This window comes from Mustela putorius, unplaced genomic scaffold (assembly GCF_011764305.1).
Source record: "Mustela putorius furo isolate JIRA1106 unplaced genomic scaffold, ASM1176430v1.1 tig00003853_pilon_pilon_pilon, whole genome shotgun sequence".
Classification (NCBI taxonomy): Eukaryota; Metazoa; Chordata; class Mammalia; order Carnivora; family Mustelidae; genus Mustela; species Mustela putorius.
In genome coordinates this window covers 4100050-4116910 of record NW_025422005.1, presented here as the reverse complement: position 1 = coordinate 4116910, position 16861 = coordinate 4100050, and the positions used below count along the sequence as shown (strand labels likewise).

Below are 16861 nucleotides of genomic sequence, written 5' to 3'. Positions count from 1 at the left end.
CCACCGTGCTGGGAGGAAACCTGTGGAGAGGGGCCCAGGCTCACACCCAGCACTCTCCTGCCAGGCACAGACCCCCGCCCTCCAGCCTCCAGGGAAGTCCCCGGGCGGCCCGCCACCCAGCCGCAGATGACTGCAGCGATCCTGGCACAGAGGGTTGGGCTGGTCCTAATTCCACTAAAGATGAGGAAATGAAGCAATCGTTTGCGTCAGGTCACAGTGCTATTAATAAAGCTGAGCACCCCACAGTCTTCCTCTGTGATCTGGCACCCGGCCCTGCTGTCCCTGTGGCTGCTGAACCCGGGGACCAGCAGGGCCTTCTGTCATTCCAAACGTGGTGTTGCCTGAACTCCAGGCCCCCTCGACAAGCAAAGCAAGTTAGGACCCTCCCAAGGAAAGGATCCGGTCTGTGGTCCTCTGCCAGCCAGGGTCCACGGCCTGTGAACCAGAGCCCCATCCTCAGGCTCCCCAGTGGGATCTGCTGCACACCAGCAAGGTCCTCTTGGTGGGGGGGGGGGCTGGGACTGCAGGGGTCTGGTAATGCATTCTACCCCCACCAGGTGGCAGCACCACGGCTGGGAAACAGCAACGCCCCACTCCCAGTTCTAGGACACCGAGACAAGCCCAGAGGAAAGCACCCAAGCGTCTCACTCTGCTGAGGTCTCCTGACAAGGTGGGGAAGCTGCTGGCTGAGCAGCACCCGAGGTACAGGGATGTCTGGGCAAGGTACCGTTTCTTCTAGACTCTAGGGGAAAGCAGCACAGCCGGGGAAACTAGGTGACCGGGGAACGACCGCCAGACAGGCTGAAACACTGAAGTCCAAAGCCGTGTGGTTTATTGGGGGCTGGGGCCAAGCAGGAGATGGCAGTAGGGCGGCTATGTGTCACAGTCCTCGGGGATGGCCGCTGTGATGATGAGCGAGGGCTCCATGACACTCGGGCTCCCCAAGCTCTCCTCCGCACAGAGTCTCTGGCCAGGGAGCTGGGAGGCCAGGCCGCCCTGAGCCAGGGACGCCACGATGACCTCAGCAGAGCCCACCTCCAGCTCGGCGGGGGGCTGCAGTGCCACCACCACCATCTTCTCGTCCTCAATGACCAGGTTCCGGAGCTTGCGCTGCCGTGGATTGTAGTTCTCCACCCGGTCGTGGATCTCCATGTGCCTCCGGAGGTGGGCCTAGGGCGGAGGCAAGAGGACTCAGGGCTGGCCCGGGAGAGGTGTGGGGCCCGAGGGGGCAGGAGCGCGGCCTCTGGCTCCAGGCCTACCTGCCGGGTGAACTTGTAGCCACACTCCGTGCACTCGAACTTCCTGACCCCCTTATGCCTTCTGACGTGCACGCGCAGCTGCTCCACGGCTGCGGAAGGGGAGGGAAGGGACCCAGCATCAGGAGAGGAGGGAAGTGAGCAGCTGGTGCTGCGGTCCGGGTGTGTGGCTGCCTCACGGCCCCCCTCTGGCAGCAGCAGCACCCCGAGGGCCCTGCACAGAACCCTCCGGAGCTTCCACCCCCACCTTGCGGCAGCTCCAAGCTCGTCTTGAAGGCACAGGAAACGAGATCCTCCCGCAAGGTTTCATGCCAAAGAGGCGCACACAGAAGCCACTGCTGCCTCTTCCCGCAGAGACTCCAGCCCGCTCAGATCCCCCGCGGCACTCAGGGACATGCGAGGGATACAAAGCCAAGTACCTTTGAAGGTCTTCCCACAGATCTGGCAGAAGTGAGGCCGGCCCTCCTGGTGGCGGCTCGCCACGTGCCTCAGCAGGGGCCCCTTCTCCGTGAAGCGCTGCTCGCAGAACTCACAGCTGAACGGCCTCTCGCCCGTGTGGGTGCGGTTGTGCTTGTCCAGGCTGGCTGTGGGGACAAGACGGGGGAGCTCAGCCGCCGGGCCTCGGCCCCAGCACAGGGAAAGGCCGGGGCCGCCTCACCTTGCGTGCGGAAGGTCTTGCCGCAGAGGTGGCACTGGAAGGGCTTCTCGCCGGTGTGCGTGCGCAGGTGCATGTTGAGGTTGGCCTTCTGGGTGAAGGCGTGACTGCAGAACTCACAGACGTACGGCCTCTCATTCCTGCCCGGGCGGGGGGCGGGGGGACACAGACACCATCAGCAAGGGAAGCAGCCCCCTTCACTGCCCCTGGCCCAAGGAAACCATCCGCCCGAAGCACGGCCGCCTGACGCGGGGGACCAGGCCCCGGCTGAGACCAGCGGTGCGGAAGGAGGGCTGGGGCGGTGCCGGCAGGGAAAGGCGCACCAGCCCCATCCCGGGAGCCGCAGGACACTAAGACTCTCCCCCGACCCTTGGGCCCGGCAAACTCTTATCCCTCAGGTGCCACCACCAGAGCGGCTCCAGTCCCACACAAGCCTCAGCTGAGTCTGTCTTCCAGGCCCACGCACCGGCCTGGGGAAAGACCACCTGTGCACACCTGTGCTTGGCCTTGATGTGCATCTGCAGGCCATTCCGGCTGGAGGCCCTGTGCCCACACTCCTCACACACGAACAGCTTCTCCCCACGGTGCTTGAAAGCCTCGTGCAGCTGCAGTTCCGTCCGGGACAGGAAGCACTTGGCACAGGTGGGACACTATGCGACAGACGGAGCAAGACTGTGCTGAGGGCAGGGAGGGGCTCCCTGTCCTCCACAAACAGAAGCCACTGTAGCCCGCCTGGCTCTGACCACCTCTCGCCACTGCCAGTTCCCAGTGCCCAGCCGGCCCGGCACTCACGGCGTGGGGCTTGGGGGCGCCGTGCAGCTTGATCAGGTGGCTCTGCAAGTCCTTCTTCTGCATGAACTGCTGGGAGCAGGAGGAGCACTGGAAAACAGGCCCAAGGTCACCTCTTTGGCTACTCACACCAAGGGAACCCTGACTGCCCCCAGGCTGTGGGGGCAGGAACCCAACAGCAGGGCCAAGCCCAAGATGCCAGGAGGTTCCGTGAGCTGGGGTAAAGAATGCTCCAGAGAGGGCCGCCAGTGCCATGCCCACAGGGACACGGAGCCCGCCCTCCATGGAAGGAAAGAAGGACCCAGAAAGGGCCAGTGTCCCAGCCCGAAGGTAGGGGACACAAGATGGGTAGGGAAGGCTGAGCACCTTGACAACTAGCGAGGAGGAGGCACCTAGCATCATCCCATGTAGGGGGCTTGGCAAGAGGGATCCTGGGGCTGCCCCTCTGCCCACTGCCCTGGGCACAGGCCAAGCCTGACCTTGTAAGGCATCTCTCCGGTGTGGGACACCATGTGGACCCGCAGCTCCATCCTCCGGCGGAAGGTCTCCTGGCACACGGAGCACGTGAAGACCTGGCAGTGTGAGGGGCAAGCAGGGCCGGCATCAGGGGGGGGCCTCTGCCTGCGACGGCAGCCTCTGCCCGGGCTTCCACTCGCTGCTGGGAGGAGTCTGCCCGAGGGGGGGGACGCTAGGGTGGGAGAGGGCAACACGTGACCTGCCTGCCCTGCCCTGCCCGAGCTCTGCAAACCCCCCATGCCAGGCTGGGGCAGGGGCTGAGAGACCTCCCCCGCAACCCCCGGCAACAGGCCTCTAGGAAGAAGAGGGTGGAATGTAGTTGGCCACGTCACACGGGCCAGCCCACGGCGTGCGGGCAGGTGGCCTTTCTCAGCAGCCATCCCCCCCACTTAGACACCCCTTCTCCAGAGTCCCGGGGCCCACAGGGCAAGCCCAAAATGCCTCCCACCAAGTCCCTCCTGCTCTTGGGACCGATGTGCCCACCTGTGATACCAGGCAGTGGACTCGATGGCACCCAAGGACACTCCAGCTCTCTTGGATTTACAGTCTAAGACTGTCTCCTGGGGGCCCCTCTCAGGAAGACAAAGGCCAGCGTGCTCTGCCCACAGATCCTGGGCCAACCCACAGGTACCTGTTCGGAGCGGTTCATGCAATTCCGGGCTTCGTGCTCCACGAGGTTCTCCTTCCGAAAGTAACACTTTCCACATTTGGGACACTCGAAGGGTTTCTCCCCAGTGTGTTTCCTGCCAGGAGAAGGCACAGAGGGTGTGGGGCCTGAGCGACTCCCCACTCGCCCAGCGCCCAGCGCCCCTCCGGCTCCCCCACCAGCAGTGCTGGGCTCCACAGCAGAGAGGAAGAGCAGTCCCAGCCATGACTCCCCACTTGGCTTGGTCAGACCTGACTGACGAAGCCACACAGGTGCGCCCAGAAGCCCTCCTCCGCACGGGAGCCCGCACGGCTGCACATGGAGGGCCCTGCAGAGCCACACGGGCCCAGCTGGCCAGCATCTCACCACAGAAATAACCCCTGGGTCCAGACTCCCCAGAAAAACCGCACAGTCCGCCTCAACTTCTGTGGGCTTTGCCATCACGACCACAGCCAGAACCCGACCGCTTCGCCTGGCCTCCACTCCTTCCGCCTCGTGCAGCCGGGCCATCCCCTGCCTGAGCCCTGTCTCGTGTGGTGCTCCACGCCTGCCTCGACACAGTGAACTCCAGCCTCCAGGGCGACCCTGAGATGTAGTCAGACCTCAGCGCCCCTTTGCTCCCAACCCTGCCACACTGCCCATTTCACCCCGAGGAAAGCCTGGCGCCTCGGAGGCACAGCCCGCCAGCCCCTTACATCGCTCCCCAGCTCTGGCCTCCCTGAGGTTTGCCGACCCGCCCGCTCACTCTAGGGTCTCTACTCTGGCCCTCCGCGACCCACAACACTCCCCGCAGCCACTCTCTCGGTGAAGGTCCCACGTCCTGTGAGTCTCCTCCAAATTCCTTTCTTTAAAGCTGCACCACCACCTCCCCCTGAACCCTCCGACCTCTGGGCAGGGCTCTGCCCCTGCTTTCTCCTGCGGCACCTCCCATCCTCCACCACACGGTCAAGTTGGCATCTGTCAGTTCCAGTCTGTGCGGCCCTGCTGAGAGGCAGGCGCCCTGACGCCTCTGCTGCATTTGCTAAGCTACCCCCAAGCACGCACACCAGTCTCGTCAGCCGCCCAGCAGAACGAACGAGCTCATGAACCGTGACCTCAGAGCACCTGAGCACACCGGGAGCGCGCTCACCAGTCCTCCGAGGCCAGATGGTTCTCTCCTCTGCCCCTCCACGGACTGTCCTCATCCCAGTGACCTCATGACCCCGCGAGGGCATCATCCCTTCCCAGGTCTCAAGGCCAGTCCAGGAGCCTGCAGCCCAAGGTAGGGATGGGGACGGTGCCTGCACCCAAGCCTCCCGCTGGGGGAGCATCAGGCAGATGTGGACCAACCCAGGGGGCCTCCCACACTGGCACTTCCCCAGACCCCAGTGGCCACCGCTGCCCCAAAGCAGGGCGAGCAATCCTCAGCCGGCAACGACTCCAGCTCATCACCGCCACCTTCCCAGAGCACCACGCGGAGAAGGCGTGTGTGCCCCAACCTGGCCTGGCAAGAAATCAGCCTAGTGACGACTCGGACTATGAGACAGCAGGTCTAGAAAGCACGTCTCTAACGGCCACCCCTGGAGGCCTTGCAGAGACCTGGAGCAGCGCTGTCAAGAAACCTGTGACCATGGAAACGTTCGGTCTGTGCTCAGTCAGCAGCCAGGGCCCCCCACCAACTCCGGAACACTTGAAATGTGGCCAGTGCATCTAAGAAACGGAACTCATTTTTACTTTTATTTTGAGCTAGCATAGCTTCATGTGGCATGTCGCTACCTTTCCAGACAATACAGGTTTAAACAAACGACCATGTCCCCAGAATCATAGGAGGCACCAGCCTGAAAGACTGACATCTTGGCCCAAAGCCCACACTGCCAGGCTTTAGAAATATAGCACAAGGCCATGAGTTTCTCTCATCCCCTTAGCAGAAGGCAACTACAGGTCACGGTCCACAGTGCGTGGGACTTATTAACAAGTGTGCAAACACCCACTAGGAGTAGGAGAAGGAAGAAGAAATCTGACCCGAGGCCAGGTTCTCACTCCCCGATGAGGAGAGGCAGGTGGACATCGGGCACTACGTGAATCTGCAACGGAGCCCCCGGCCCCCACATGGCCCAAAAGAGTGCAGTGCAGGCCCCTCCCCTACCAAGAGAAGAGCGGACAGGAAAAGAAAATTACAAAACAGACCGTTTACCTGTTGTGGACTTTTAGATAATATTTGCTGAGGAACTTTTTATGACATGTGGGGCATTCAACTGGCACCGCTGTACCTTTTCTGTTCTCAGCGGGCTCTGCTACCAGGGAACCTGCGCTCAGGGCTGGCTCAGCAGCACACGGCTTTCTGATCACGTTTGATTTCCTCCTGGTTGGCAAGGTCTCAGTCTCTGAAACGTAATCACCATCCCCGTCGTCCTCAACTTGAACCACCACTTCCCACTAGAGCAGAAAAGGCAGCAGGAAGCGAGGTCACCAAATTAATCAGCGGGAGTTCTGGGGAACAGATGTCCAGGGCAGCCAGCGCCATCCAGTTCCATCCCAAGGCCTAACCCACACACCTTCCCTTTATCGGTGACTGCTCCCATCAGGGTCCTAAGGCAGGTCACGTCGGAATCTTGGATTTGGAGAGCAGCGGCTCTCTCTGTGGGGAGCTGGAAGTCTGGCTGGATTTCACCACCGTCGGGAAACCCCTGTAACCCTGAGGCCAGCTATCCAACCCCAAGAGACTGCCAATCCTTGACAGCTGTGACTCATAGAAAGGTCAGCCGGAGGCTGCGACTAGAGCCAGATTCCTAGGTTCAAAGAAAACCTATTCCAGACCCACATAACTAAGATTCTACTTAGGGGTCCAGATTACCCCAGAAGAGCGTCAATCTCTTCCCGCTGACTCCCACCTCCCCATTCCCAGCACCCTGGGCACAATACCTCATTATTCCCGCTCTGCAGCTGAACACCTTCAGCCTCAAAGGGCCTAGGGGGGACTTTGCAATCCTTGGGCTCCTTGTCCTCTGAGGGACAAAGCTTTAAGGTCGGCTTGAGTTTCCCTCGGTGAAAGGAGGGGCTCTCGCTGTGGGCAGGGAGAGCAAGCTGGGGCCTCTCGGGGCTGTGATTGCCACTGATCTCCTGGTCCCTGGGGACCTGACCCAGCGCCTTTGAAACGTCCTCCTCCTCCAAGCCTGCCGGCTCCTTGAGGTGGCTGTTCACATTCCGGGGGCCAGGCTTCCCCAGCCCGCTTTGGCCACTCGTTGCCTGCCCCACTGAGGTTTTGGGCTTGAAACTCTGGCACAGCTCCACAGCCTCTGGCACTCGCAACTCCCTGGCTGCCAAGAGCACCTGATCCCGGTTTCCTGAGGTGAGAGCAAGGTGACCAGTATAGAAGAAGTCCAACAGGAGACCAAAGATCTCGGCGAAGCCGGCAGGGAGAACAACGCTGCCCCCTGAGCCATCCCCATAGAGGCTCTGGAAGAAGTGGCTGCAGCAGGCCAGGACACTCCAGTGGGCCTTGAACACCAGGCCCCCCACATCCAGGGTGGCATCACAGTACTGGCCCTTCTCCCGCTGCTTGTTGAGCTCCTGCAGAACCCTCACGCTGTGCTGGATGAAGGAGCCATCCATGGTCTGTCTGGAGGACAGGAAGGCAAAAGTGACACCCTGGCCGGCCCATCCCAGCAGGAGCGAGGGAAAGGGGGAAAGGGGAGGCGCACTCTGCTCAACCAGTCACCACTGATCTCAGCGAGGGCCTGGGTCAAGGTTAGAGCGTGCCAGCTGAGCCAGGAATGGGCTGAACGCCTCGGGGGGTGAGGGCCCGGCGAGCCGCCCACACCGGGTAGGGCAGGGACCGCAGGGGGCGGAAGCATGGCTTGGCGGGGGACAGGACCGGCGTGAGGAGGTGCGGGTGGGAGGAATCAGTGTGGGAAAAGAATCGGGGGGTCGGCGCGAAGTGACCGGCCTGGCACGGCCAGAGGACCCGTGGCAGGGGAGGGCTGCGGGGGCGGCCAGGTGAGCAGAACCCACGGCGCGCCCACACGTCCCGGGAGGCCGGGCGGAAGGCGGCCACGGCGGCCCGCAGCGCTTCCCTCCCTCGCCCCGTTCCCCCGATGTCCTCACCCCGGCCCGTGCCCCCCGTGTCGGCTCCACCCACCCCGGACCTCGTTGTCTCCACAGCAGCCCTGACCAACTGCCCAGACCTTACGTGCACGGCCGACCGTACGGAGACGCCGCCGCCGCCGTCGCCGCCGCAGGACGTGACGTCAGGGCGCGCCGGACGGAGCGAAAGACCCGGAGGCGCAGGGCTTTGGCACCGCCCTCGGGGCGGGGCCACGCAGAGAACGGCCAATAGGGTGGGGCGAGGGGGCCGGGCCCAGTTCTCTCGGCGTCGGGCTCGCCTCCCGGAGTTGCCTGGCAACGCCCAGCTGGGCGCCGGCTCTTCGCCTGGCCGGGGCCGGGTCAGGGGGTTCCGGCTGCGGTTGGGCCCCGCGGCGGCCTCGACCTGGGGGTGGTAGCGCCCCACCCTCGCCCCAGACAGCAAGCGCAGCCGGGACGCACATTTCACCGCTTTATTGGCAGCCCGGAGCCTGGGCCGGACTCCGCGAGCGTACACCTTGCGGGTCCAGGGGCCTCCCGGAGAGCGCAGGCCGCGCGCGCCTCGCTCGACCCGCGACCCCCGAGCCGGAGGAGGTGTCCGGCCCGCCCCTCACCCCCATCCCGGGGCTGGCCCTGCCCGCCTCCGCGGTCAGGTGGAGCCGCAGCGCCGCGTGTAGTCCTGGATGGAGGCCTGGAAGTGCTCGGCGCTGTTGAGATCGGGGCGGCGCAGGATCACGTAGCACTTGGGGAGGAAATAACCGCCGAAGCCGCCGCTCAGGCTGCTCAGCGCCGCCAGCACGTGGACCGCAGGCAGATACTTGCCCTGGTAGACGCTGGCCGTGGTGAAGAAGCCGATCCAGGCCACGAAGTTGAGGAGCAGGCTGAAGGTGACGCATTTGGCCTCATTGTAGTTCTCTGGCAGGTCCTTGCCCAGGTAGCTGCAGGCAAAGGCGCTGAGGGACAGGAGGCCGTTGTAGGCGAAAGCCAACAGGAAGCCCACTGAGTTGGCCTCTGTGCAGTCCAGCACCACCAGCTGAGGGAAGCGCTGGTACTCCCTGGAGGGCCGCGGGGTCCACACCGCAAGCCAAGTCAGACAGATGAGCAGCTGGGCCACTGAGCTGGTGACCACAAATAGGCTGGGACCATGGTTTCGGACCCAGGCGTGGTAGAAGGTGGGTACCTTGGCAGAAAACTTGAAGATAAAGACCAGTTGGAAGGAGCGGATTGTCAGGCAGGACAGGAAGATGGCAAAACAGAGGGCAAAGAGGCCTTGGCGCAGCAAGCACGTGGGCAGGGTAGGCTCCCCGAAGAAGCCATAGAGCCCGCAGCTGCCCCCTGCCAGGGAGCCCAGCATGAAGAAGCACAGCCTGCCCCCAGCTGACCTCACCACGGGGGTCTCTAAATGCCAGGCAAACAGGCCAGCAGTCCCAGTCACCAGCACCAGGAGCAGGGTATTAGCTGCCAGCAGCACCCAAGAGATAGGTTCATGCCAAGTCAAGAACACCACTGTGCGTGGGAAGCAGGTTTCACTTCCCTCAGGTGCCCATTCTTCTTTCCCACAAGGCTGGCAGCTGTGGAGGTCTGGAAGGAAAGCCAGAAGGCTCCTGAGAGCTAGATGAGCAGAACGGGAGTGAGGAAGGGAGACCACCTAGGCCTGCAGGGCGCTGGGAGGGCTGTCCCACAGGAGCTGGGCGCTACTGGGCGCGGTGAGATGGGGGTGGCCCTGAGTGTGGTCCCCAGGCCAAGTGTTTCTTCAAGATGCCTGTATGAATTACAGATTCTGGCGATGCTTGGGTACGTTCTAACTAGCTCATGAACCCCTGGGCTTGGAAACCAAGAGGTCCTTAGGGAGAACCTCACTCTGGGGACTCTGCCCACATACCAGTGAGGCCATAGGAGCAGTCAGCCCTGGAGGAAGGGCATTTTCATCCCTCCCCAGCACTTCCCTTAACCAAATCCACCTTCCTGTGCTGCCATTCTGTGGTTTCTCTGACTCTGAGAACAGAAGACACGCATTTCCATGCCCACAGAGAGGTGAAGGAAAGAATGTGGCTCATGGGATCCAGCTCTGGGCTGAGCCCTTAGCTACCCCAATTTGCTCTCTGATCTTAACCTTCTATCACTGGGTGGAATATGTTGATTCTTCAGCTGCAGATACAACAATGTCTGCATTCAGGCCAAGCTGTTCAAGGTGCTGGCTGTCTTCAGCATGGGCAATGGAAGGGACTTTGCACAGGTAGCATGGGAGTGTCCAAGGGAACATAGCTACATCTGTTTGCACAAAGACATTGAATTTAGGATAAAGTTGCTCCTGTAGGAATTGGGCTGGGAGCTCTCTAGTAAAAGACATAGTGGGTCTGAGGACTTCAACTGCTTGTTTCTTTCTGCTTCGTCAGAATTCAGTTTGGTGGCAGGTGTTCTCCGTCCCATACCTAATAGGCAGCGAAGTGAGCAAGGCCCTGGTTTTGCACATGTGTGACCCAAGGGGGATCCCCTCATCTGCTCTACAGACCCTAGGAGTGCCCAGTCATCGCCCACTCTCTTGGGCACTCACCACTCTTGTTGAGGAAGGTCCCGGCCTCACAAGGCACACACTCAAAGCAGCAGTGGTAGAAACCCACAATGACCCGCTGGTGCCCTTCCAGACAGTCGCTGGAGCACACGGACTTAGGCACCTGCAAGAAGCCACAGGTGTTTTTAACCATACGGAGTGGCTCAGGTGAAGAGATGCTCATGTGTAGAATGGGCAATGATCTCTGTGCATCTGTTTTCGCTGCTCACTCCCAGGGCAGAGCCCCTGGTTTTGTAAACCAGCAGCAGCCAACCATCTGGGTATTGCCTGGGGGGCTGCCCTGGCAGGGCTGGATAGAGCCTTGTTGGCCGAGTACCTGGAATCCCCCTCCGGCTCTTTGTAAGCTGTGTCCAGAGCATCCCCAGGCTCCAGGCTGCCCATAAGGCAGTCCCCTGGCGCGGGACCATGTCTCTTACCTGGTTGTCCTTTCCGTGCCACCGGATTTTGGTTTTATTTATGTCCAGCTGAACTGGAGGCCCCGTGGAGGAGCCAATGACCCTGAAGGTCCACTTGGAGCCACTCCAGTCCCAGGCAATAATATCATAGCTGCTGAGAGGATCCCCTTTGTTATTAAACATCACATTATCCTCTTGTAGAAGGAAATTCACTTTGCGGATCTGTTCCAGAAGCTGAAATAAACAGGCATCAGGAAGCTGTCCTAGATAGCAAAGACCGTTCCTTCTCGGTCGCCCCGACCTAGAAGGCTCAGGAAGCAAGTGCCTGGGGCCTTGTGCTTCTATTGAGGTGGCTTCCGTCCATCTGGAAATTCAGATCCCTCCTCCTCCAAGGAAGCCCCCCAACCCTCCCAACCAGCCTCCTGAGAGGAAGCGTCTAACAAAGGACCTCCTTTACACTGATTTTCAGTCCTGGATCTGAAGCATGGTGAGGGGGAGGGACTGAGGTTCAGAGAAGCGAAGCCTAAGAGAGGACATCAGTCCTCTGATCGGTGGCCTTTGTCCCCTACCCCGGTACCTAGTTATGCCAGAGAGTGATCACTCTGCTTGCCTCAGGTAATCACCCTGTTTCAGGGTGCCAAGGGCTGGGCTCCCTTACCTGCCAGGGATAGACCTTGTCCCTGGAACAGGCTCCAGAGGCACAGTCCAGGAGCTGGTGCAGGCCATGCGCCACTGCATAGACAGCCCGATAGACGTTGTAGGCAGAGCTCATGGAGAACGTGCTGAGTTTGGGCATCTGCTGTGCCGTGAAACCCCGGCACTCCCTGCACAGTTGGTTGCTGCTACACCAGGAGCCCTCGGAGCAAGGTCCATAGGCCCCCTTAGCTGCCCGGACATGAGCCTCTTCAAACTCCTTCAGGCCAGGGACAAGCCTTTGCTGGATGGCCACACCCAGCACCGTGCCAATGCCCCAGATCCCGGGCACGCTGCTGATGTGTCTGGAGATGGCCCAGTCCTCGGAGGCGATCCACACCTTGGCGGTGAGGTTGGTCAGCACCACGGACTCAAAGAACACCCTGGCCAGCTGCCTGCTGGAGAAGACGACCACCACGGTGGTCCTCGCTCGGGCCAGGTGAAGCATCATGGCCTGCATCCTCTCACTCCCCGGGTAGGCAGAGAAGGGTATGATATCCTTGAAGGCAATGCAGATGCCCTGCTGGGGGGCCAGCTCCTCCAGTGCTTGCACCCCCAGCTGCCCATAGTCGCCGTCGCTGCCCACCAGCGAGATCCAGACCCACCCAAACCTCTGCAGCAGCAGCACCAGGACCTCCACCTGGTGCTCATCACTGGGGATGGTGCGCAGAAACGACGGGTAATACCGCTTCACTCCGAGCATCCTACTGCTGGCCTCGTAGCTGACCTGTGGGGGTTCCGTTCAGCAAGTTCAGTGGCATCAGTCTCAGCTCAGCCCCCCCCCCCTACTGCTGGCCCTTTGCTGGGTACTGGGACCTGGGGAGGAGGGACACCTGGTTCCTGCCTGGCCCTCAAGGAGAGCTCCGCTGGACATAGGAGGCTGACAAGGTACATCTGGAGAAGAGGCAGAAACCCAAGGGGAAGTTCTGAGAAAGGGGAAGGGAATAGAAGCTGCACAGAGGGAGTGAAATGACCCAGGAGGTCAGAGGCAGATGACCTGTCTGGAAGAAGGAGCACAAAAGTCAGTCTGTCTGGTCAGGGCAGAAGGCCTTAATTGTCAGGCTCAGAGACCTGGTCTTTATCTATAGACCATGGGGAGCCCCTAAATGTTTAGCCAGAGAAGTGATATGGTCCAACTTGTGCTTTAGGAGTGTGTCTCCGATTTCAATGAGGAACATGTTAGAAGAGGCTCAAGACCAGAGTCGGGAGAACCCTTAGAAGGCTGATGGAACCGTCTAGATGACAGAGGTTGGTGGTCTGAGTTAGAGCTGTGGCAGTGGTGAGGTAGAAGAGGGGACAGACTGAGCAGCATTTAGAAGGTAAATGCAGAGGCCACGGTGATGGGCTAACTGGGGGGTGGGGGGCAGAGGACTGTAGGTAGGCCTGCCCATTTCCTGGCTTGAGTAGAGAAGCAGGAGGGAGGGATGCAGGAAGAAAGAAGCTCCAGTGTTCTAGGGGGATAACTCAGTTTGGGGCCTGCTGGGTCCATGCAGTGGAGACCCTGGATGAGCTTCCAGGAAGGAGGCTCAGAGCTTAGAACACAGGGACTGAAAAGCATCTGTTGGATTTGGAGACCGAGAAAGCCCTCCAGATCACAACAAGAGCAGGAGTGGTGGGCCAGCGGCCAGGGCAGGAGGTTGAGAAGCAAATGGCAAGAGGGGAGCGAACAGGACTAGCAGGCCTGCAGGTCAGTTTCCGTGGAACGGGGGCAGAGGGAGGACAGTGCTGGGAGGGGAGGTGCCCAAAAGATGGGCAGGCCGGCTGACAGGCTTACAGGCTGACGAGGAAGCCAGGAAAGGCTGACAAGCAGGGGAGGGGGCAAGGCCTGGGGTTCAGCCCTCTGAGTGGTGGACCGTACCTCTCTGAGCCTAAGCCTGTGCCTGGACAGGGAGAGGAAGGCAGGAGAAGAGGGAGCGCAGGGGAGAAGTGGAGAGTCTGGGGGCAGGAAACGAAGGGTGTTCCTTCCTTCGTAAAGAAGACGGTGCGCGCAGAGTGAAGGGCTTTCTAAGGAGAATGGGTTTTCTCCAGACCACTGAAGCAAGAAGGTCTGGAAGCAGCACTTGGGGAGGAAGAAAGAAATGGTGGCGCCAGGACTGTGACGGGGCAGAACCCCCTGCAATGTGACTCAGAGTGGTGACCACCCAGAAGATGCAGGGGGCCAGACTGGCCCGGGGGCCCAGCAGTTCCAGCCCACCACCCCCAGCCGCAACTGGCCTTGCCAGAAGGGGAGGGGGACACACTGCCGGGGCCCCCAGCTTACCAGGGGCACCAGAAAGGGGCTCAGCAGGGCTGCGGTGGTGGCAGCGTGGCTGGTGGTGTCAGGCCCAATCACTGCCAGCGCGGCAGGGGAGTAGTGGGCGGGGTTTGCCCGGACCTCTATGTGATGCGTCCCCAGCACGGAGAGCACATTTAGTGTGGCATACACGTTGGCCGACTCGGAGCACACGTCGTACAGCTGGTACCCCAAGGTGACGTTGGGCAACAGGGCCGTGGAGTTGTTGATCTCCTCGACACCAAAGCGCATGGCCTGGAAGAGGTGGTAGCCATGGCCGTTGAAGCTGTTGGGTCTGTGGAGAGAGCCAGGCTGAGAGCCAAGAAGAGCAAGGCCTTGCTGCAACCCTCTTTGGAGGGTAGGAAGGAAACTCGGAGGTCATCTGTCCAGTGCCCATAACCGTGACCTCAGTGTGGGCCCTGTGCCATACACACGGTTGTGTTAACAGGCCTTTGGGTGGGGTGGGGGGTACAAGTGGGAGAAACCGCAAACCACGCCCCCCAGATGAGCTTATTAGCGGTGGAAGCCAATGAAGTCCGGTGTCAGAGACACCTGCTGCGGCTGGGGTTCTCCAGAGAAACAGCCAACTGCATGTACAGAGAGAAGGAAGGTGGTTTTAAGGAATTGGCTCACGTGGTTGTGGGGCCAACAAGTGTGACGTGTGCAGGGCAGGCCGGAAATGCCCTCCGTGGCTGATGCTGCCATCTTGAGTGTGAAGGCCGAATTCCTTCCTTATTAGGGGACCTCAGTCTTTTCTCTTAAGGTCTTCAGCTGATTGGATGAGGCCCACCCACACGACGGAAAACCATCTGCTTTACTCACCGTGTTGAGTTAAATGTTAACCTTCACGGCAGCATCTAGCCAGGTGTTTGGCCAAACAACTGGGCACCATACCCTGGTCAGGCTGACACAAAAAGTTAACCACACACCTGTTTAACCTTGTTTAACTAGTGCTTCTCACCAGGACACTCATGAATGTGGTGAGGGCCTGTGTTCCTCACTGCCTCTTGGGAACTACTGGCTGCGTCCCTACAGGGACATGGTTCAGGTCTGCTAAAGAGTGTGTAGGCACATTCCCCCTCCCACCCTCTGTGCCTGCTGGAAGGGTCTTGCATCATCATTTCTATCACTTCTGTCCTTGAGTCCCTCAGAGGAAACTCAGTGCCTCCCACCGTGCTGCCTTCAGAAGTGGGTGTCCACGTGTCTCCTCTTCCCCAAATCTTCTCTTCCCTGGCTCCTATCTGTAGCTCTTGGGGCCAGACTTCCTGCACTAGGCTCTCCAGAACCTTCCTCCTCTGTGAATCTCAGATGTGCTTTATGTTCGAGGCATCCTGCCACTGAGTCCCAGTCCGTCATCGAGCATCCCAAATCTTCAACTTGCACAGATGGCAAACAGCTTATCTTCTCTAGGAGAAAAGCAGATGTTTTTCTCTACCGACTCTCAACTTCAGGAAGGCAAGGCACCGATCTAAGATATGTTTACTAAACTCCTAAAGCATCTACTGCTTTTCCTTTCTCCTCATGGGAAACCAGGCTTGTCATTGGGATTCTCAAGAGTTTGAACCTGGAGAGGAGCAGGGAGGGCATGGAAGCCAGGAAAAGTCATAATTGCTTAATCCTCTTTTTTTTAAAGATTTTTTTTTTTTAATTTGACAGGTCACAAGTAGGCAGAGAGAGAGGGGAAAGCAGGCTCCCCGCTGAGCAGAGAGCCCGACGTGGGGCTCGATCCCAGGACTCTGGGATCATGACCTGAGCTGAAGGCAGAGGCTTAACCCACTGAGCTACTCAGGTGCCCCAATCCTCTTTTTTTAAAAAAGATATTATTTATTTGACAGACAACGAGAGAGGGAACACAAGGAGGGGGAGTGGGAGAGGGAGAAGCAGGCTTCCTGCTAAGCAGGGAGCCTGATGAGGGACTTGATCCCAGGACTCTGGGATCATGACCTGAGCCAAAGGCAAACACTTAACTGAGCCACCCAAGCACCCCCATGCTTGCTTAATCCTTGTCACCTCCGAATGTCACAAAGCCTAGAAACCACTGGAAGGGGATTACAAAAAAATAACTCTAATAGCCAGGACAAAATGACCTATTACAAAGTGGAACCTGAGCAAAAGTGCCAGGGAAGGGGCTCCTGGGTGGCTCAGTTCATTGGGCATCAGCGTTTGGCTCAGGTCGTGACCCACGGTCCTGGGACTGAGTCCCACATTGGGCTCCCTGGTCAGTGGGGAGCTTGCTTCTCCCTCTGCCTCTCCCCCTACTTGTGCTTGCTCCCTCTCTGTCAAATAAATAAAATCTTAAAAAAAAAAAAAGAAGTTGAAGGAGGAGGAGGAGGGGGAGGAGGAGGAGGAGAAGAAGAAGAAGAGGACGAGGAGGAAGAAGGAGAAATGGCGCCAGGGAAGGTCTAGCCAGGGCTTGAAGGTGGTGGCTGTAGGATGGCGAGGGACTGGAGGTGGTTCAGGCGGCAGCCCCAGCGGCAGAAAGGGCATGGTCTCCACCAAGGAGGGCCGGCAGAGGGCCTTTTAGGCACAGGACCCCTCACTCACCTGTCACAGACAGTCACCGTGGGCCTGCGTCTCACCCCCGGACAGTGAGAGTGCACAGGGAACAGACCTGCGAGGAGGTAATCCCCGGCGAGGCTGAAGTCAGGAGACAGTTCTGTGTCGTGGCAGCTGAGGGCCCAGCAGCAGGAGAGGGAGAGCAGCCGGCTGACCAGGTGAGCTGCCAGGAGTGACATGCTGGCCAGACGCTCCTGCGCCTGGCATGGCCGAGCAGAGCTCTCTGACCACGTTGCCGTTTAAATAGGATAGACAGCAGCCGCCCAGATGCTTCCCAATTTCATGCCTGTGTCAGGGGTGGGGCTGGAACCCAGTCGTAGGAACGTGGCTGCTTGCCTCGGCCTTCTGGGCCTGTGGTCCTTCTCAGGAACTGGGCAGGGGGAAGGCACGGATGCAAACCAGGTGGCACGCACTGACCCTTCCTTGGCATGCTTGTGGCTTCTGTCCTTGCT

At 59.9% G+C, this 16861-nt stretch overlaps 2 protein-coding genes across 10 annotated transcripts; both read right to left on the bottom strand.

Moving 5' to 3' along the window:
* Positions 1–810: 810 nt before the first annotated feature.
* Positions 811–8094, bottom strand: ZBTB48 (zinc finger and BTB domain containing 48). 9 transcript variants are annotated; one of them, XM_004768660.3, is made up of 11 exons: positions 8026–8094; positions 6764–7460; positions 6036–6277; positions 3848–3959; positions 3180–3272; positions 2704–2790; positions 2407–2561; positions 1915–2051; positions 1676–1840; positions 1260–1348; positions 811–1170 (listed from the first exon to the last, which is right to left on the bottom strand). In XM_004768660.3, exons 2-11 carry the CDS (start codon positions 7451–7453, stop codon positions 874–876), a joined length of 2067 nt encoding a protein of 688 aa, XP_004768717.1. In that variant the 5' UTR covers positions 7454–7460; positions 8026–8094; the 3' UTR covers positions 811–873. The 9 variants fall into 9 exon arrangements, with proteins under 9 accessions (XP_004768717.1, XP_044919589.1, XP_044919593.1 ...); XM_045063654.1 differs by having other exon boundaries at positions 8031–8090; XM_045063658.1 differs by having other exon boundaries at positions 6764–7456; positions 8026–8082.
* Positions 8095–8104: 10 nt separating this feature from the next.
* TAS1R1 (taste 1 receptor member 1) lies at positions 8105–16774 on the bottom strand. The gene is made up of 6 exons (XM_004768658.3): positions 16398–16774; positions 13842–14148; positions 11547–12308; positions 10910–11122; positions 10476–10596; positions 8105–9502 (listed from the first exon to the last, which is right to left on the bottom strand). Exons 1-6 carry the CDS (start codon positions 16586–16588, stop codon positions 8571–8573), a joined length of 2526 nt encoding a protein of 841 aa, XP_004768715.1. The 5' UTR covers positions 16589–16774; the 3' UTR covers positions 8105–8570.
* Between the last annotated feature and the right edge of the window lie 87 nt (positions 16775–16861).